Source organism: Phaenicophaeus curvirostris, chromosome 26, assembly GCF_032191515.1.
Source record: "Phaenicophaeus curvirostris isolate KB17595 chromosome 26, BPBGC_Pcur_1.0, whole genome shotgun sequence".
Classification (NCBI taxonomy): domain Eukaryota; kingdom Metazoa; phylum Chordata; class Aves; order Cuculiformes; family Cuculidae; genus Phaenicophaeus; species Phaenicophaeus curvirostris.
Window position 1 is genome coordinate 6,055,729 of NC_091417.1, and position 20,419 is coordinate 6,076,147.

The window sequence follows — 20,419 nt, forward strand, 5'->3', positions numbered from 1 at the left end:
GTCCCTGTCCCTTGGGACAGGAGGGGATGAGTGGGGTATGGAGGCCAGTGGATGGGGTGGCACTATGGGATGTGGAGGGGGTTCCTCACCCCTTGGGGTCCCCCCCAGCCCTGCTGTCACCGTGGCCAGGCGAGCAGTGTCCCCAGGCTGTCCCCACGCAGAAGGCAGCGTGTCTGTGGCACAGGAAGGTGCCCAACCTTCTAGCAGCTAAGGTGCCTAACCTAGCAGCTCAGGAGAAAGCCATCCCTGTGTTCCGGAAAAAAAGCCGGCAGGGGAGAAAACCAGCTTGGTTGAACAGAGGGATCTTGAGTGCTATCAAGAAGAAGAGAAATGTTTATGGGCTCTGGAAGAGGGGACAGGCCTCTTGGGTGGACTAAAGGAGGGAAGTGAGATCGTGTAGAGAAAAAATCAGAAGGGCTAAGGCTCAGCTAGAAATCAGATTGGCAAAGTCTGTGAAAGATAACAAAAAATCCTTCTATAAATATATAAATAATAAAAGGAGGACTAGGGAGACCATGCAGTCCCTATTGGACACAGAAGGAACAACAGTGACAGGGGATGAGGAAAAGGCTGAGGTACTTAATGCCTTCTTTGCCTCAGTCTTTAGTCGTAAGGAGGGTCGTTCCATCTGTGTACTAACCCAGGAGCTAGAGGAGCATAATGAGGCTCCCGTGATCCAAGAGGAGGTGGTCAGAGACTTGCTAGCCCGACTGGACACCCACAGGTCTATGGGGCTGGATGGGATTCACCCAAGGGTACTGAAGGAGCTGGTGGGTGTGCTGGCCAAACCCCTTTCCATCATCTTCCAGCAGTCCTGGAAGGCTGGGGCAGTCCCACTGGACTGGAGGCTGATGTTGTGCCATCTACAAGAAGGGTTGCAGGGAGGATCCAGGGAACTCCAGGCCTGTCAGTCTGACCTCAGTGCCAGGGAAAGTCATGGAGCAGGTGATCTTGAGTGCTATCATGAAGCTCATGCAAGAGAACCGGGTGATCAGGCCCAGTCAACCCTGGTTAACGAAAGGCAGGTCTTGCCAAACTAACCTGATTGCCTTCTATGACAAAGTGACTCAGCTGCTGGATGAGGGAAAGGCTGTGGATGGATCTTCCTGGACTTCAGTAAAGCCTTTGACACGGTTTCTCACAGCATTCTGCTTGAGAAACTGTCACCTCTGGCCTGGCCAGGCGCACACTCTCCTGGGTGGAAAACTGGTTGGCTGGCCGGGCCCAGAGAGTGGTGGGAAATGGAGTTAACTCCAGCTGGAGGCCAGTTCCAAGTGGTGTCCCCAGGGCTCAGGGCTGGGTCCAGCCCTGTTCAATGTCTTTATCAATGACCTGGATGAAGGCATCGAGTGCACCCTTAGCAAGTTTGCGGACGACACTAAGCTGGGTGGAAGTGTGGATCTGCTGGAGGGTCGGGAGGCTCCAAAGGGATCTGAACAGGCTGGACCCATGGGCTGAGTCCAATGGGATGAGGTTTAACAAGGCCAAATGCCGGGTCCTGCCCTTGCGGCACAACAACCCTGAGCAGCTCCAGACTAGGAGAAGTCTGGCTGGAAACTGCCTGGAGGAGAAGGACCTGGGGGTGTTGGTTGACAGCGACTGACCATGAGCCAGCAGTGGCCCAGGTGGCCAAGAAGGCCAATGGCATCTTGGCTTGTATCAGAAACGGTGTGACCAGCAGGTCCAGGGAGGTTCTTCTCCCTCTGGACTCGGCACTGGTGAGACCGCTCCTCGAATCCTGGGGTCAGTTCTGCACCCCTCACCACAAGAAGGATGTTGAGGCTCTGGAGCGAGTCCAGAGAAGAGCAACGAAGCTGGTGAAGGGGGTTGGAGAAGAAGAGGAGCGACTGAGAGAGCTGGGGGTGTTTAGCCTGGAGAAGAGGAGGCTGAGGGGAGACCTCATTGCTCTCTCCAACTACCTGAAAGGAGGTTGTGGAGAGGAGGGAGCTGGTCTCTTCTCCCAAGGGACAGGGGACAGGACAAGAGGGAATGGCCTCAAGCTCCACCAGGGGTGATTTAGGCTGGACATTAGGAAAAATTTTTCCCAGAAAGGGTCATTGGGCAGTGCCAGAGGCTGCCCAGGGAGGGGGTTGAGTCACCTTCCCTGGAGGGGCTTAAGGGATGGGTGGACGAGGTGCTAAGGAACATGGGTTAGTGTTTGATAGGAATGGTTGGACTCGATGATCTGGTGAGTCTCTTCCAACCTGGTTATTCTATGATTCTTTGATTCAACCCTCTGGAGGACCCTGGAGGGGACAACGTCCCTCCTGCCAGGACCACGGGGACTTCACAGGCTCTTGCATTGCACGTGCACGAAGAGCGTGGCGGGGGACAGGGACGCCCCGTCCTTGGAGAGCAGATGGACGTGACGATAGCCTGGGGACGGAGACAGAGATAGCCTGGGGGCTGAGCGGGTGGGGGGACCGTCCCCGTCCCTGACCCCAGGGGTGGCAGCCACCCACCTTGCCTGACGCTGGCCAGGGGCAGTGTGAACTGGCCCACGAAGTCGTTGTAGGAGGTGCTGTCGTAGTCCTCCACCACGAAGCGCAGCAGCGCCAGCTCGGGCACCCGCACCTCGAAGCTCAGCGTCTCCTCCCAGCGCGGGTTGAAGCCTGCGGCACCGGCACACGGTGTGGGCACAGCCACCAGGGCCACCAGGGCCACCAGGGCCACCCCCCACCCCCAGCACAGGGACGGCCTTTACCCACCAGTGCGCTCACGTGGGGACTGGGGCAGACTGGGGAGTGAGGGCTGGACTGGGGTCAGGATGAGCTGTACTGGGGGAACAGGGATCATACTGGGGGAACAGGGATCATACTGGGGTCAGGATGAGCTGTATTGGGGGAACAGGGGTCATACTGGGGGAACAGGAGTCATGCTAGGGCTGGGCTGGGCTATACTGGGGGAACAGGGGCCATACTGGGACCAGGCTGGGCTGTACTGGGGGGACAGGGGTCATACTGGGGGAACAGGGATCATACTGGGGTCAGGATGAGCTGTACTGGGGGAACAGGGGTTGTACTGGGGCCAGGCTGGGCTATACTGGGGAAACTGGTGTACTGGGAGAACACAGCTCATACTGGGGCTAGGCTGTATTGGGGGAGTACCCCCCATCCCAGCCCCAGTATGATCCCCATTCCCCCAGTATACCCTGTCAGAACCCCAGTATGATCCCTGTTTCCCCAGTACAGCCCAGCTTCGGTCTGACCCCTCTTCCCCCAGTATACCCCAGTTCATACTGGGTCCATACTGGGCTATACTGGGTGAAATGGGGGTGACTGGGCTCAGACTGGGCACCCTGGAGGGCAAGAGGCAGCAGCACAGGGGGGAACTGGGACAAGCTGGGGCCGAGCTGCTGGTGGGGATCCGGCTCTTCTGGGGACAGCACTGGGGGGACTGGGAGGACTGGGGAGACTGGGCTGGGGGCCAGGGGAGCTGGGTGCCCTGGGGTCTCCCACGGATCCAGGTGCCCTCGGGTGCCCCTGGAAATTGGGTGGCCTGGGTTTGGGTGTCCTGGGGTTTCCCGGAGATCCAGGTGTCCCCAGGATCCAGGTGCCCTCGGGTGTCCCGTGGGGACCACACCTTGGGGGATCAGGGTGGCCCTGGGGTGCTCCCAGGGATTCAGGTGCCTTCAGGAGTCCCTGGGGGATTGGATGCCCTGGGGATCAGGATGCCCTGGGGATCAGGGTGCCCTGGGGTTTCCTGGTGATCCAGGTGCCCTCAGGTGTCCCCGGGATCATGGTGCTTTGGGGTGTCTCACAAGGACCAGGTGCCCTGGGGATCAGGGTGTCTAGAGGTTTCCCAGGGATGTGGGTGCCCTTGGATGTCCCCAAGACTTTGGCGTCCTGGGATGCCCCAGGAGGACCAGGTGCCTTGGGGATGAGGGTGTCCCGGCCTTTCCTGGAGATGTGGGTGTCCTCGGGTGTCCCAGGAGGACCAAGTGCCTTGGGGATGAGGGTGCCGTGGGGTTCCCAAAGACCTGGGTGCTCTCAGGTGTCCCAAGGGTGTCCCCAAGTGCCCTGGGACGTCCCCAAGGACCGAACGGGCACTCACCATTGTTGAGCTTGTGGTGGGTCTGCTGCTTGGTGCAGTCGGCCGGGGCGCCGTGGATCTCCACCCGCACGAAGGGATCCACGATGGAGCTGCCCTTGTCCTGGTTCAGCTTGGGCAGCTGCTGCGCCGTGATCACCTGGGGACAGAGGGGGCCGGTGGCACAGGGACACGGGGTGGTGGGCCCAGAAGGGACACGGGTGGCACGTGGATGGGTAAGGGGACATGGGAGGTGGGTGGTTCCACCTCAGAGAAGGGACATGGCTGATACCAGCTGGGTTTGGGGACACAGTTGGTATCATCCAGAAGGGACAAGCGGTTGCACATGGCTGGGTACAGGGACAGGGTTGATGTCCCCAGGAGAAAGGACCTGGATAGCAGATGGCTGGGTTTGGGGACAAGGTTGGTGGCCCCAGGAGAAGGGACACGGTTGGCTTGACACGTCGTCAGGCATGGGGATGGAGTCAGTGTCACCCAGGAGCAGGGACATGGATGGTACCCAAACCGCTGAGGACACGGTTGGTGTCCCAGGAGAAGAGGCTGATGGCACCTGGGTGGAGGTGGGGTTGGCGTCACCCAGAAGGGACATGAGTGGGACCCAGCTGGACTTGGGGTTGGTGTCACCTGGGAACAGGGAAGAAGGTGGCATCTGGATGGGTGTGGGAATTTCAGGGGGGGGACCAGGGTGGCCTCACCCTGATGCGCAGCACAAGGCGGTGGGACCCGTCTCTGGGGAGGCCGCGCAGGCACTGGGGCTTCAGCACGTAACCACAGCGCCCGTTGGCCAGGAAGCGCCCGGTGTTGAGGTCCATCTCATAGCCCGGAGTCTGGAAGTTGAGGGCGACTGCGGGGACAGGGGGTGGGGGCATCAGGGTGGGGGACGGCTCTGGATGGGGGTCCAGGTCATGGAGTGTCCCCTGTGGGGTCTCACCCAGCTGACAGCCGGCGTTCCACATCTCCTGGGGGTTGTAGTTGGAGGAGTTCATCTTCAGCCCCAGCGGGTAGACGCGGCTGAGCTGCCGGCTGTGGTACTGAACCAGCGCTGGGCCTGGGGAAACGCCTGAGCTGCACCCACAGGGGCCACATGGACCTCCAGGGCTGGTGTAGGGACCTGCCAGCGGCCACTGAGGTGCTGCCAGCACACGTGGGCTTGGGGACATGGATGGAACCTGCCCAGCTGGGAGGGTCTGGAGCCCGAACCATGACCAGACCCCAAACCAGACCCTGGACCTGGACCTCACCCTTGGAACTCGACCCCAGATCCTCATCTCAGCCCTGGTCCCCAGACCCTAATCCTGGATCCTGACCTCAGATCTCGACTTTAGCCCCCAGACCCTGACCTTGGACTCCAGACTCCAAACCCCAAACTCCAGACCCTGATCTCAGGCCCTGGACCCAGACCTTGACCCTGGATCCTGACCCCGGACCCCAGTCCTTTTATTTGGATCTCCAACCCTGACCCCAGATCCTGACCTCAAATCCTGATCCTGGATCCCAGATCCTGACCCCAAATCCCAGATCTTCACCCCAGTCCCTGGACCCTGACCCAGATCTTAATCCAGCCCCCAGACCCGACCCTGGACCCAGACGCCACATCCCAGACCCTAATCCTGGACCTGTGACCTTCACCCTGACCCCCCACATCAGCTCCACCAGAGAAGGAGCTGGAACCAGCATGTCCCTGGCCACCACCCGTGGAACCACCTCACTGATGGAGCCCATCGGCCTCAGCACCATCCCGCATCCAAACGCCGGGTCCTGCACTTGGGGCACAACAACCCTGAGCAGCTCCAGACTCGAGAAGTCTGGCTGGAAACTGCCTGGAGGAGAAAGACCTGGGGGTGTTGGTTGAACATGAGCCAGCAGGGGCCCAGGTGGCCAAGAAGGCCAATGGCATCTTGGCTTGTGTCAGAAACAGCGTGACCAGCAGGTCGAGGGAGGTTATTCTCCCTCTGGACTTGGTGAGAACGCTCCTCGAATCCTGGGGTCAGTTCTGGGCCCCTCACCACAAGAAGGATGTTGAGGCTCTGGAGCGAGTCCAGAGAACAGCAACAAAGCTGGGGAAGGGGCTGGAGAACAAGAGGAGCAGCTGAGAGAGCTGGGGGTGTTTAGCCTGGAGGAGGCTGAGGGGAGACCTCATTGCTCTCTCCAACTGCCTGAAAGGAGGTTGTGGAGAGGAGGGAGCTGGGCTCTTCTCCCAAGGGACAGGGGACAGGATGAGAGGGAATGGCCTCAAGCTCCACCAGGGGAGGTTCAGGATGGACATTAGGAAAAAAATTTTCATGGAAAGGGTCATTGGGCACTGGCAGAGACTGCCCAGGGTGGGGGTTGATCCGGTGGGTCTTTTCCAACCTGGTGATTCTGTGATTCTATGATTCTATCCCAGTGAGGTCAGGAGCATGGAGCCCTGTCCCCCTCCTGTCACCCTCACCTGCCTCCTTGATGAGCTTCCGAGCCTTCCTCTCGCTGAAGGAGGACATCTCGCAGGGCCGGGGGTGGTGCAGGGCGTGGGCCAGGCCGGGGAAGGGGACAGCCTGGCAATAAACCACCAGGGCCGACAGCTCCGGGGCCACCTGTGACGCGTCCTTAGCCTGCGGGAGACACCGTGGTGTCAGGGCCACCCTGGCTCTTGGTGGCCACCTGCCCACCCGAGGGTTAACAGTCCCCCAACCCTGCTAGTGCTGAGTGCTGAGACCCCCAAAGTCATGGAGAACCTGAGGAAATGGAGACCCCAAGGTGATGGAGACCCCAAAGCAATGGAGAACTTGAGGCAATGGAGAGGTAGACCCCAAAATGATGGAGAACCCAAGCAGACTGAGACTCCTAGATCATGGAGAACCCAAAATGTTAGAGATCTCATGGTGCTGGAGACCCTGAGGTGATAGAGATCTGAGGAGGCAATGGAGAGGCCAAGGCATCACCCTCAAGATGATGGAGACCCCAAAGGAATGGAGATCCCAAAGGAATGGAGATCCAAGGTCATGGATTTCCCAAGGCAATGGAAGCCCCTCATGTGATGAAGACCCCAGAAATGGAGCACCCAGCCCAGCAGGGGAAGAGGGAGGCACAGCCAAGGAGTCCCCAAGCTGTGTCCCCTCTGCTGGGCAGTGACAGCCACGTGCCACCCCCACAGCACCCGACCCATCAGCCCCCCGCCCGGCTCCACCACCTGACTCACCGGCAGAGGTTTGATCTCCTGCAGCGACTGCAGCGACTGGAGAGGAGAGAGCAGGGCCTGTGGGTGGATGCTGGGACACAGCCGTCCCTTGGCACCGCTGGGATGCCCTGGGCCTCCAGCACCACCAGGATGCCGTGGTCCCCTGGCACCATATCCCTGGGAGAGCTGCTTACCTGCCAGGTTCTTCCCTCCTGCAGCTTCTCCTCTTCTTCCTCTTCTTCCTCTTCCTCCTCCTCAGGGTCTGGGAGGGAGGTGCCGCCCCGGGGCTCGTGCCATGGCTCTGGCAGCTTCTTACCCTTCACCAGGACCTTCCCCTTCAGCTGCTGTGGGAGAAAGGGCCAAGCTCAGGGCTCGGGGGGCAGTGAGGACACCGTGGTAGGGGGGTGGCCTTACCTCTGGGGATGGGAGGTGGTGGGGGTCCTGCCCCTCCAGCGGCTGCGTCAGCAGCATGTCCCCCAGAATGGCCTTCATGTGCCGGGCCATGGTGGCCTGTTGCTCCAGCCCACAGTGGTTCTCCAGGGACAGGATGACAGGGTAGGGGGATTGCTGGGGACAAAGATAGCGCTCACCACTCATCCCAGGGCTCACAGAGTCATGGAATGGTTTGGAAGCAACTTCAAAGCCCGTCCACTCCCACCTTCTGCCATGGGCAGGGACACCTCCCACTGGATCAGGGGCTCCAAGCCCCATCCAACCCGGCCTTGAGCCCCTCCAGGGATGGGGCAGCCACCACTGCTCTGGGCAACGTCCCCACCCTCACAGGAGAACATTTCTTCCTAAGATCTCATCTCAATCTCCCCTTTTTTTTCAGCTGAAAACTGTTCCTCTCATCCTGTCCCTGATCAAGAGTCCCTCCCAGTTCTCCCACAGGGCTGCTGGCCCCCAGCTCACCTTGAAGGCGTAGTCATGGATGCTCTCGATAACATCGCGGAAGAGGATTTTGGAGGTCAGCGTGTGGCCATGGTAGACAATAGGTTCCCCATCAGAGCCCTCCCAGCAGTCCAGCTCCACGCAGCGGCACCCTGCCATCAGCGCCCTGCCACCACACCATCCCCTGTGAGTCCCTGTGCCACCCTGGTACCCTCAAACTACAAGACCATCCAGGCATGGAATGGCCTCAAGCTGCCCCAGGGCAGGTTCAGGTTGGACATGAGGAAAAGCGTCTTCACAGAAAGGGTTCTCGGGCCCTGGCAGAGGCTGCCCAGGGAGGTGGTGGAGCCCCCATCCCTGAAGGGGTTTAAAAGATGGGAGGATGAGGTGCTCAGAGATGGTTCAGAAGTGGACAGGTATGGTTGGGCTTGATGATCTCAAAGGTCTTTTCCAACCAAATGATTCTATGATTCCATGAGAACCCACCTGACGTAGGCTTCGGTGCTGCTGGTGCCACCGATCTGGTTGCGGGTCAGGTAGGTGTTGTGGGAGGAGGAGATGAAGTAGTGGCATAGGGGCTGGTTCATGTCCTGGTGCACCTTGGTGTGCTCCTGGTTGAGGATGTCACCAGCGGCCGAGAGGAGGTACATCATGAAGCCATCCAGCATCATCAGGTCCTGCTGCTTGGCTGTGGGACACAGCGGTGGGGTAGGACCCCAGGGACTGTCCCCACCTGGATGTCCCCTAACTCCTAGCAGTGCTGTGGTCACCCCAGAGCTGGCACTGTGGCACCCAGGGGACATGCAAGTTCCTTTGAGTGTCCCATCTCCATCCTGATGTCGCTCATCCTGCTAGTGACACATTCACCCTGGACCTGGCGTGGTGGCACCCATGAGATGTGAAGGTTCCCTGTCCCCAGTCTCACATCTCCTGTCCTCATAGCGCCACGTTCACCCCAGACCTGGCCATGTGGCAGCCAGGAGACGTGGAGGTCCCCTTGGTGTCCCACCCCCACCCTGATGACCACCATCCTACTACTGCTACACCCACTCTGGTGTTGCTGCTGTGATACCCAAGACACATGAAGGTGCTCCACTCCCACCTTGTCCTCCTAGCACCACGGTCACCCTGGACCTTCTCAAAGGACACAGAGGTCCCCCCAGCGGTGTCACATCCACGCTGGGCCTGGCCCTGCATCACCCAGCAGACGTGGAGGGTCACCTGCTGTCCATCCCCACCAGCATGTCCCTTCAATGCCACATCCACCAGGGACCAGCAAGGAGAACCCAAGCAGACTGAGCCTCCTAGACCACTGGCCACGTGTTGGACCACTGGCACCAGGGACACGGGGACACCCACCCAATCCCTGGAGGATCCCATGAGGGTGACAACACTAAGAAGAGCCCCATCCCCACACCATCCACGACATCCCTTGGCTCTGGCAGCGCCTATCCCACCACCACCACCACTGAGCTGGCTGCCCTCGTCCCTACCGGTCTCGTTGAGCTCGTAGGCGTGGATGATGCTGAGGGCTCGGCGCAGGCTGGCGTCCTCGCCCTGATCCCGTAGGAAATCCCGCAGCTCCTCGGCTGACAGGACACGGTCCTCGCCCGAGTAACGCCCGAAGAGCTCCTCCAGCTCCGGCCGCCGCAGCAGCCTCCGGCAGAACTCCTCCAGCTCCCAACCCTCCAGCCGCTCGTTGCCCGAGCGGTCACATTCCTGGTGGGAACACAGCCCCACCTCAGGGATTGTCCCCGGTCCATGGGAAAGACTGCAGCCACCCCTGCCTTGTCCTGCCTGGCCCTTGGGGTTGGCAGCTACTGGCATGAGGGCTCGGGGAGGGGTTATGCTGAGGGGGCTGTGGGGATGTCTCCCCTCTGTCCCCCCACCCAGAGCCCACTGACTCTCCGGTGTGGGATGGAGCAGAGCGATGGGACACAGCTTCCCCAGGTGGAAAGGGACCTTGGAAGAAGGCTCTGGGGGCAGCATCTGTGAGAGGAGGGGATGTCACACCCTGGGAAGCCGTGCAGCAGTGGAGGTGACAGCTCACCCCACCATGAACTTCTGCTCGTGATGGGACCCAACCACGGCTGGTGGCCCCAAGCACGGGTGGTGGCAGGTGGCTGTGGGTGCAGTGAGGTGGCAGTTCTCCGCCCTTGGGAAGGCAAGGAAGGAGCCAGTGTCCCCTCCCGGGGACAGCAGTGGGAGACAAAGGGTGGCAGGGTGCAGGACAGGTACCTTGAAGAGCTTGTAGGCATAGACATCATCCATGTCGATGTTGATCATCCTCAGCATGCTCTTCACCTCCCGGAAGGACATCTTGTTGTCCTTGTTCCTGTCTGCTCGCTGCAGGACCCCATGGATCCAGCTATTCCAGGGTAAGGAAACCACCCAGTGTCACCCTCATGGCAGTCCCTAACCTGTCCCCAAGCCACCAGAGCTCCAACAAAGGATACTGGTCGAGTTTCTCGTGTTGACTCATGGCTTGCAGCCGCTTCATCAGCTTGGTGAGCCCTCGCACCCAGTGGCAGGCGTCCTCCTCGCCCCGGGCAGCCAGGTCGAGGTTCTTCCGCTTGCCCTTGAAGACCAGGGTGAAGCAGTGGCGCTCGGGGAAGGTGGCTCCGTACTTCCGCAGCCCCTCAGACTGGTGGCCCTCACGTACTGCCTCGATGTGCATCACCGAGACTGCGGGGACACGCACCGTGACCGGGGGTTGAGGTGGTCTCCGTGCATTTCTTCCACCCATAAACATCCTGCAGGACCTGCTGCTGCTGACGGCCACCCCGCGTGTCCCCTTTGTGTCCCAGAGGACCAAGGCTTGGGTGGTGTTGATGCTGTTGATGCTGCTGATGCTGCAGCTGGGCTTAACCCACTAATCCCAGGCGAGACGGGAGCGGAGCTGCTGTCGCCCAGGGACGGGGACCAGGATGGTGGGGGATGGAGCTCCCGCAGCGGTGCCAGAGCCGGGCAGCCGCCCCAGAGGAGAGGGTAGGAAGTGATGGTGGCATCAGGGAGCGAGGACAAAGGCTGGACAGTAGGGAGATGGGACCTCATGCCGGTCCCAAGGGGTCGGGGAAGGTGTCGGAATAGGATCTGGGTCCAAGGTTGAGGTTGGGAGTCTGGATGCCGGACAGGGGCCCAGATGGGAGTCTGTTCCATGGTACGGGGTCCACAGGACCTGAGTCTCAGGCTGGCGTTTGGGACTTGAGTGGGCCTCTGGGTCCCAGGGTGGGATCTGGGTCCTGGGTTGGGATCTCAGTCATGGGTGGGATCTGGGTCCTGGGTGGGATCTCGATCCTGGGTTGGGATCTCGATCCTGGGTTGGGATCAAGGTCTTGGGTGGGATCAGGGTCCTGGATGGGATCTGGGTCCTGGATGGGATCGGGGTCCTGGGTTGGGATCTCAGTCCTGGGTGGGATCTGGGTCCTGGGTTGGGATCTCGGACCTAGGTTGGGATCTTGGTCCTGGGTGGGATCAGGGTCCTGGGTGGGATCTGCGTCCTGGGTTGGGATCTGCGTCCTGGGTTGGGATCTCAGTCCTGGGGTGGGATCTGGGTCCTGGGTGGGATCTGGGTCCTGGGTGGGATCTCAGTCCTGGGGTGGGATCTGGGTCCTGGGTGGGATCTGCGTCCTGGGTTGGGATCTCAGTCCTGGGGTGGGATCTGGGTCCTGGGTGGGCTTTGTGTTCCATCTCATACCCAGGTCCCCATGGGTGGGTTTGGGTCATTGCCCAGGTCCCAACCCCTCCGTGCTGCTCAAAGCTGTGCAGGACGTGGCCGAGGTCCTCACCCCAGACGGTCCCCAGTGTCCCCACTCACAACTCTGCTGGGAGCGAGCGCGCCTGGAGCCCCCCTCGAAGCAGACAGTCGCCCCGTCCTCCTGCAGGCGGAAGAGCCGCTCCCCAAAGCCCCCCCGGGACTTGATCTTCCAGAGCACGGAGCCTCGCAGCATCCGCTGGACGTCCTCGTCCTCCGACAGGCCTGTGGGCAACCAGGACACGGGCAATGGAGGAGCTGGGGGGCACTGGGAGGTACTGGGGGCTCTGAGGGTGGGGATGGGATGGGATGGGATGGGATGGGATGGGATGGGATGGGATGGGATGGGATGGGATGGGATGGGATGGGATGGGATGGGATGGGATGGGATGGGATGGGGTGGGATGGGGTGGGATGGAATGGGGTGGATTGGAGTGGGGTGGGATGGAGTGGGGTGGGGTGGGGTGGGATGGGGTGGGATGGGAAGGGACAGAGCAGGCAGCATGGGATGGAATGGAATGGGATAGAACAGGATAGGACGGGACAGGAAGGAACAAAGAGGAGAGGACAGGCCAGCCGGGGCGCAGTGTGGTGGCCCAGCTGCTAAATCCCAGCAAAGCCGACCAGATCCCATGTGGGAAGCGCCAGGACGGTGCCCGCAGGCGAGGTCAGGCCAGGGACGATGACGTGGTGGCCTCGGGGACTTGTGGGCCATGCCCAAGGCCCGGACTTTTCCGTCCATTCTCCCAGTGTTTCCTCCCCTTTTGTTTTGGCAACCACTCCATAAAAAAACCCTGGTGTCCGTGTCCCCACTCCTGGGCTGGGAAACAGGACGCCAAGTGGATGCGGTCACCAACCGCCACCACCGCACAGGGTGACACCCTGCCCACGGCTGAGAGCAGGACGGACACACGGACACGGGGAGGTACAAGCCCATGGATGCATGGATACGGGGACGTGAGGGCAAGGATGGATGGATGCAAGGACTGTTGGACACACGGACACGTGAGGTCATGGGTGCACATGGGTATGGATGCATGGACACATGGATGCACGGACACAGGGATGCATGGACACACGGATGCATGGACACAAGGACACACGGACACACAGACACTGGGACACAGGGACACAGGGAAACACAGACATATGGACAGACTCATAGACACATGGACACAGGGACACAGGGGCACAGGGACACAGGGGCACAGGGGCACATGGACACAGACACATGGACACAGGGACACAGGGACACATAGACACATGGACACAGGGCTGCAGCAGACATGTGAACACATGGATGCAGGGACACAGACTCACAGACACATGGACACAGGGACACACGGACACAGGCACATAGACGCATGGACACAGGGACACAGGGGCACATAGACCCATGGACACACAGACATGGGGACACATGGACACAGGGACGGAGGGACACAGGGACACAGACACTGGAACACAGGGACACAGGGACACATGGACACAGGGACACACGGACAGAGGGCTGCAGCAGACACACGGCCACAGCAAGCCGGCTGCCGAGGCCCTGGTGGCTCGGGGCCAGCACCTGCCCTGCCCTCTGCTCCCACGCAGGACGGGGCCGGCGGGCACACCCTGACCCTCCCGGCACCGCCATGGGGAAACTGAGGCAGGGCAGCAGGGCAGGGGCAGGACCTGGAGCTGAGCCTTGGGGACCAGGAAAACCCCACACGGGAGGGCTCCTGTCACCCGTGATGTGGCTGAGCCCCAACCCCGTCGCCCCCCAACGCTGGGGGCGATGGGGCTGCCATGGGGACCCCTCCCAGCCACAGGGACCCTTCCCTGCTGGAGGGGACTCCTTCAGCAATGGGGACCCTCCCTGCTATGGGGACCCTCCTGGCCATGGAGGACACTGTCCTGGCCATGGGGACCTCTTACACCTCATAGACCCTCTCTGCCATGGGGGTCCCCATCAACATGGAGGACTTCTCCCAACCACAAGGAACCAGCTCTGCCATGGGGGTCCTCATCCACCTTGGAGACCCTTCCTGCCATGGGGAACCTCCCAGCCATGGAGAACACCATCCCTGCCATGGGGGACCTCTTGCACCTCATGGACCCTCCCTGCCATAGGGGTCCCCATCCACCTTGGGGACCCCTCCCAACCACAGGGAACCAGCTCTGCCATGGGGGGACCTCCTACACCTCAGGGACCCTCCCTGCCACGGGGGTCCCCATGCATCTTGGAGACCCTGCCATGGGGAACACCCTGGCCATGGAGGACACTATCCCTACCATGGGGGTCCCATCCACCTCAGGGACCCTCTGTGCCATGGGGGTCCCCATGCACCTTGGGGACCTCTCCCAACCACAAGGAACCAACTCTGCCATGGGGGTCTCCATCTACCCTGGGGACCCTCCTGGCCATGGGGGGTCTCCATCCCTGCCGTGGGGGTCCCATCACCTCGAGGTCCCTCCCAGCAAGGAGCTCCCTCCCGCTTCCCCCTGCTACCCCCCGGTGTCCCCAGTCCCCCGGTAGCCCCGGGACTCACCCATCTTCTTGAGGGCTCTGGGGGGCCGTCGGGGGCCACCAGAGCCGTCGGGCGAGGAGCGGGGCTGCTCGGTGGGACGAGCCCTCCTGCCACAGATCATCCTGCGGGGATGGGACCCCCGGGACCCCCAGGGCTGCCGGTATCTGTGATGCCCTCGGTTCCCCACTATTATAGGTGCCCCCGGTGCTCCCAGTTCCCCCGGGACTGGAGGTGCCCCTGGTGCTCCCGGTAACCCTGGTGTCACAGGTGCCCCAGGTGGCCTCGATAACCCCGGATCCACCGGTACTGGAGGTGCCCCCGGTGCTCCCAGTGCTCCCAGTTCCCCCAGTATCAGCGATGCCCCCGGTGCTCCCAGTAACCCCCGTTTCCCGGTGTCTGCGATGCCCCCGGTGCTTCCAGTTCCCCCGGTACTGGAAGTGCCCCCGGTGCTCCCAATGCTCCCAGTTCCCCCAGTATCAGCGATGCCCCCGGTACCCCCAGATCCCCCGGGGCCGGCCGTGCCCCTGGTTGCTCCCGGTACCCCCCGTTCCCCGGTATCTCAGGGGTCAGAGATGCCCCCGGTGCTCCCTGTTCCCCCGGTGCTCCCGGTCCCCGGTGCGGGCGGCTGGGCTGGGGCTGGGCTGGGGCTGGGCGGCCCCGCGGGGCCGGACCGGGAGCGGGGAGGGACCGGGAGGAGCCACGGGGCCCGGGTTAACTGTGTGTGCCGGGACGGGGAGGAACCGGGATGGGGAGGGACCGGGATAAGAATGAACCAGCACAAGAATGAACCGGGACGGAAATAAACTGGGACCGGGAGGAACCGGGATGGGGATGAACCAGGATGGCTGTTGGAACCGGGATGGGGATGAACCGGGATGGGCTGGACTGGGATGGGCTGGAACAGGGATGAGGGCTGGAACCGGGATGGGGATGAACCAGGATGGGAATGAACCAGGATGGCTGTTGGAACCGGGATGGGGATGAACCGGGATGGGAATGAACCAGGATGGCTGTTGGAACCGGGATGGGGATGAACCGGGATGGGAATGAACCAGGATGGCTGTTGGAACCGGGATGGGGATGAACCGGGATGGGCTGGACTGGGATGGGCTGGAACCGGGATGAGGGCTGGAACCGGGACGGGGATGAGCCGGGACGGGGATGAGCCAGGATGGGTTGGAACAGGGACAGGCTGGAATCGGATGGGGATTGGAACTGGGATGGGGACGAACCAGGACAAGAATGAACTGGGATGGGGATTGGAACAAGGATGGGGGTTGGAACCGGGATGGGGATGAACCAGGATGGGAGTGAACCAGGATGGCTGTTGGAACCGGGATGGGGATGAACCGGGATGGGAATGAATCAGGATGGCTGTTGGAACCGGGATGGGGATGAACCGGGATGGGAATGAACCAGGATGGCTGTTGGAACCGGGATGGGGATGAACCGGGATGGGCTGGACTGGGATGGGCTGGAACCGGGATGAGGGCTGGAACCGGGACAGGGATGAGCGAGGATGGGTTGGAACAGGGACAGGTTGGAATCGGATGGGGATTGGAACTGGGATGGGGATGAACCAGGACAAGAATGAACTGGGATGGGGATTGGAACAAGGATGGGGGTTGGAACCGGGATGGGGATGAACCAGGATGGGAGTGAACCAGGATGGCTGTTGGAACCGGGATGGGGATGAACCGGGATGGGTTGGAACAGGTATGGGCTGGAACCGGGATGGGGGCTGGAACTGGGATTGGGCTGAACTGGGATGGGTTGGAACAGGGATGGGCTGGACCGGGATGAGGATGAACCGGGATGAGGGCTGGAACCAGGATGGGGCTGGAACTGGAATGGGGATGAAACTGGATGGGAATGAACAAGGACAAGAACAAACTGGGGCAAGAATGAACCAGGATGGTGGTTGGAACCAGCATGGGGGTTGGAACCAGGATGGGAATGAACCGGGATGGGGATGAACCAGGACAAGAATGACCCAGGATCAGGATTGGAACTGGGATGGGAATTGGAACCAGGATGGAGATGAACTGGGACAAGAATGAACCGGGATAGGGATTGGAACAGGGATGGGGATGAACCAGGATGGGGATGAACTGGGCTGGGCTGGAACTGGGATGAGGGTTGGAACTGGGATGGGGATGAACCGGGACGAGAGTGAATTGAGATGGATTGAAACGGGATGGGCAGGAACAGGGATGGGTCTGCCCCAGGTGGCAGCTGGGGGGGCGCTCTGCCCCGGATCGAACTGAGGGTCCCTCCTCCCCCCCGGGCCTCTCCTGCTCTGGGAACCCTCTGAACCAGCCTAGGGATGGGGAACCCACAAAACCCCTCTGCCATCACACCTGGGGACAGCCGGGACCCCTCTGCCATCACACCTGGGGACAGTGAAGGCCCAGGTGGCCCCTGCCACCACAGCCAGCCCTGGGTGTGCGTGTGTGTCCAGCTGTGTGCACAAAATCATGGAGTCAGTGAGAATGGAAAAGCCCTCGCAGCTTGTCCAGCCCAACTGTCAGCCCATCCCCACTGAGCCGACTGAACCCTGTCCCCAAGTGCCACCTCTACACGGTGTTTGAACCCCTCCAGGGATGGAGACTCCCCCTCCACCCTGGGCAGCCTCTTCCAGGGCCTGAGAGCCCTTTCAGTGAAGAATTTTTTCCTGATGTCCAATCTGAACCTGCCCTGGGGCAACTTGAGGCCATTTCCTCTCATCCCATCACTTGTCACTTGGGAGAAGAGCCCAGCACCCACCTCACCACAACCTCCCAGAACCCCTGTTCTCCAGTCCTTTCTCCAGCCCCTCCCCCAGCTCTGGAGATGCTCCAGCCCCTCAATGTCCTCCTTGCACTGAGGGGCCCAAAACTGAACCCAGGATTCGAGGTTTGGCCTCACCAGCACCGAGCACAGGGGGACGATCCCTGCCCTGCTCCTGCTGGCCACCCCATGGCTGACACAGCTGCACGGGTGGGTGCACGGTTGCAAAGCACTGGGGAGACCGCTCCTCGAATCCTGTGTTCAGTTCTGGGCCCCTCACCACAAGAAGGATGTTGAGGCTCTGGAGCGAGTCCAGAGAAGAGCAACAAATCTGGTGAAGGGTCTGGAGAACAAGAGGGGCGGCTGAGAGAGCTGGGGGTGTTTAGCCTGGAGAAGAGGAGGCTGAGGGGAGACCTCATTGCTCTCTGCAACTCCCTGAAAGGAGGTTGTGGAGAGGAGGGAGCTGGGCTCTTCTCCCAAGGGACAGGGGACAGGACGAGAGGGAATGGCCTCAAGCTCCATCAGAGGACGGTCAGTCTTGACATCAGGAAAAAATTTTTACAGCACATGGCTGCGCCCATTCCTGTATCATCTAGATGAGGGGATCGAGTCCTCCCTCAGTCAGTCTGCAGATGACACCAAATAGGGCGGGAGACTCGACCTGCTTGAGGGCAGGGAGGCTCTGCAGAGGGGACCAAGGGGATGAGGTTCAACCAGGCCGAGTGCTGAGCCCTGCACTTGCGTCACAACAGCCCCGTGCAGCTCCAGGCTTGGGGAAGAGTGGCTGGAAAGCTGCCTGGAGGAGAAGGCCCTGGGAGTGCTGGATGACAGTGGCTGAACATGAGCCAGCAGTGGCCCAGGTGGCCAAGAAGGCCACCAGCATCTTGGCTTGGATCAGCCATGGAGTGGCCAGCAGGAGCAGGGCAGGGATCGTCCCCCTGTGCTCGGTGCTGGTGAGGCCAAACCTTGAATCCTGGGTTCAGTTTTGGGCCCCTCAGTGCAAGGAGGACATTGAGGGGCTGGAGCGTGTCCAGAGAATGGAACGGAGCTGGAGAAGGGACTAGAGCCCAGGGCTTCTGGGAGCAGCTGAGGGACCTGGGGCTGTTTGTTTTGGAGAAGAGGAGGCAAGGGGAGAGCTCATGGCTCTCTGCAGCTCCTGGAAAGGAGGTTGTGGTGAGGTGGGTGCTCGGCTCTTCTCCCAAGTGACAAGTGATGGGATGAGAGGAAATGGCCTCAAGTTGCCCCAGGGCAGGCTCAGATTGGACATCAGGAAAAAAATTCTTCACTGAATGGGCCCTCAGGCCCTGGCAGAGGCTGCCCAGGGAGGTGGTGGAGCCGCAATACCTGGAGGGGTTTAAAAGCCGAGCAGATGAGGTGCTCAGGGATGGTTCAGTAGTGGACAGGGATGGTTGGACTCGGTGATCTCAAAGGTCTTTTCCAATCAAGTGATTCTGTGATTCTAATTGTGGAGCTTATCTGTACCTGTGCACGTGCCAGCGTGTGTGTGGCTTTACCCCAAACCCTTGCATTTATCATGTTCCCACCTTTCCCACAACCACCACTTGCTGAGTGACAGTGGGAGAAGCCCCCCTGTCCCCACCCCAGGCTCCTTGAGGTGATGGGGATGGAGCAGAGGCAGAGAAGGGCTTTGATTTCAAGCCCACAGCGTGGCAGGGGGCCATGCACTTGCAACAAGGGCTCATTTTCCACCACCCAACACCACTTCTTGCAAAAACCCACGGTGCCCGGGTGATGGGGACGCCACTCCAGACCTGACCAAGCCGTGAGGATCAGGAACCACAGCATGGAGAGAGAAAGCAACAGCTACAGATGGTGGCTTCCTGGAATACCCTGGAACAGCATCTGGGCACTTTGGGGTGGCACCAGGGGATCCAGGGTCATCTTCTGGACCAGCAGGACCCATTTAGGGACACCCAGGATCCCTCTATCCTCCCTGGGACTCCTTTAGGGACCCTCCAGGCCCCTCTAGATCCCTCAGGACCCTTCTAGGGTCCCCCAGGTCCCCTTTAGGGAACCTCAGGACCCTTCTAGGGACTTCCAGGTTATCCTAGAGCAACATCTGGACACCCAGGGCAACATCTAGACATCCTAGGTGATGTCTGAGTATCCTGGAACAGCATCTGGGCACTCTAGGACAACATATGGGCACTCTGGGTGATGTCTAGTTATCCTGAGGCAACATCTGTACATTCAAGACAACATCTGGATGCCTGGAGCAGCATCTGGGTATCCTGGATGACATCAGGACACCCTGGATGATCTCTGGTTGTCCTGTAGCAACATTTATACGTCTGGGGCAGCATCTGGGAGTCCTGGGTGATAACTGAGCATCTTGCGGCAACATCTGGACACTCAGAAAGACATCTGCGCGCCCTGGGTGGCATCAGAATGTCCTGAAGCAACAACCACACACCCCGGGCAAGACCTGGGGAGGAAACCAGGGGCTGCAGTTCAAACCCTGAGTGAGCCACACACATCTGGGCAGCTGGGGCCACATCTGGGCAGCTGCTTGGCTGTGTTGAGGGGGGGAAGGACACATGACGCAGTGGTCCCCGAGTCCTCTGGGGACATGAGGACATCTCAGGGCCAGCCCAGCGCGGGGCAGCGGGTCAAGGCTTCCCCCACGCCAGGAGCTGCAAAAGCGATTGAGTTTATTCATGTGAAACGCTGAAAACAAACACCGAAACGCACTCAGAGCCCCATCCCCGGGCTCTGCTCCAAGTCCTATTCCTCCCATGGCAACTACGCTGCTAGGAATTCAACAAAGTATTCACCGACCCCGTACAACGAGCGGGGTAAAGACCTCAACAACAAACCACCCAACAAACCCACAGCAGAACCGAGCCCCGGTTCCGATTCTCCCTCTGCCGTGGCGTCACCGGCTCGTCCTGCCCACGAGGGATCGGAAAGGAGCCCCACGGCGAGCGGGGACGCGCGTTCCCCAGCGCTGAGAACACAGCGCGTGCCCCTCTGAATCAGCGCTGGGGATCTGGGGCTCGCAGGGACTCGGAGCCAGAGAGGCCCCAGCGCGCCGGCCCCGAGCAGAAACCCTGAGTCAGAGCTGGGAAACGGCAAAGGCTTCGAAAAGCTTCGGGCCTTGGGTTCGGAATCAATAAAAGGGATTTTGCCCCAGGGAAGGATATTCCGCTCCTCTGCTCCGCTCCGGTGAGGCCCCACCCGGAGCCCTGTGTTCAGTCCTGAATTCTCAACAGAAGAACGACACGGAGCTGTTGGAATGAGTCCAGAGGAGGCCACGGAGAT

General features: G+C 60.7%; 1 protein-coding gene across 4 annotated transcripts; it reads right to left on the reverse strand.

Moving 5' to 3' along the window:
- Nucleotides 1–2,015: 2,015 nt before the first annotated feature.
- PLCD3 (phospholipase C delta 3) lies at nt 2,016–14,574 on the reverse strand. 4 transcript variants are annotated; one of them, XM_069877125.1, is made up of 16 exons: nt 14,390–14,569; nt 11,916–12,077; nt 10,555–10,783; nt 10,337–10,466; nt 9,592–9,817; nt 8,585–8,786; nt 8,120–8,264; nt 7,622–7,774; nt 7,402–7,551; nt 7,229–7,264; nt 6,482–6,641; nt 4,982–5,098; nt 4,746–4,894; nt 4,054–4,189; nt 2,463–2,612; nt 2,255–2,376 (listed from the first exon to the last, which is right to left on the reverse strand). In XM_069877125.1, the coding sequence occupies exons 1-16, from the start codon at nt 14,487–14,489 to the stop codon at nt 2,288–2,290; spliced, it is 2,334 nt and encodes a 777-aa protein (XP_069733226.1). In that variant the 5' UTR covers nt 14,490–14,569; the 3' UTR covers nt 2,255–2,287. The 4 variants fall into 4 exon arrangements, with proteins under 4 accessions (XP_069733229.1, XP_069733227.1, XP_069733226.1 ...); XM_069877126.1 differs by lacking the exon at nt 4,746–4,894 and having other exon boundaries at nt 2,018–2,376; nt 14,390–14,573; XM_069877127.1 differs by lacking the exon at nt 2,463–2,612 and having other exon boundaries at nt 2,260–2,376; nt 14,390–14,570.
- Between the last annotated feature and the right edge of the window lie 5,845 nt (nt 14,575–20,419).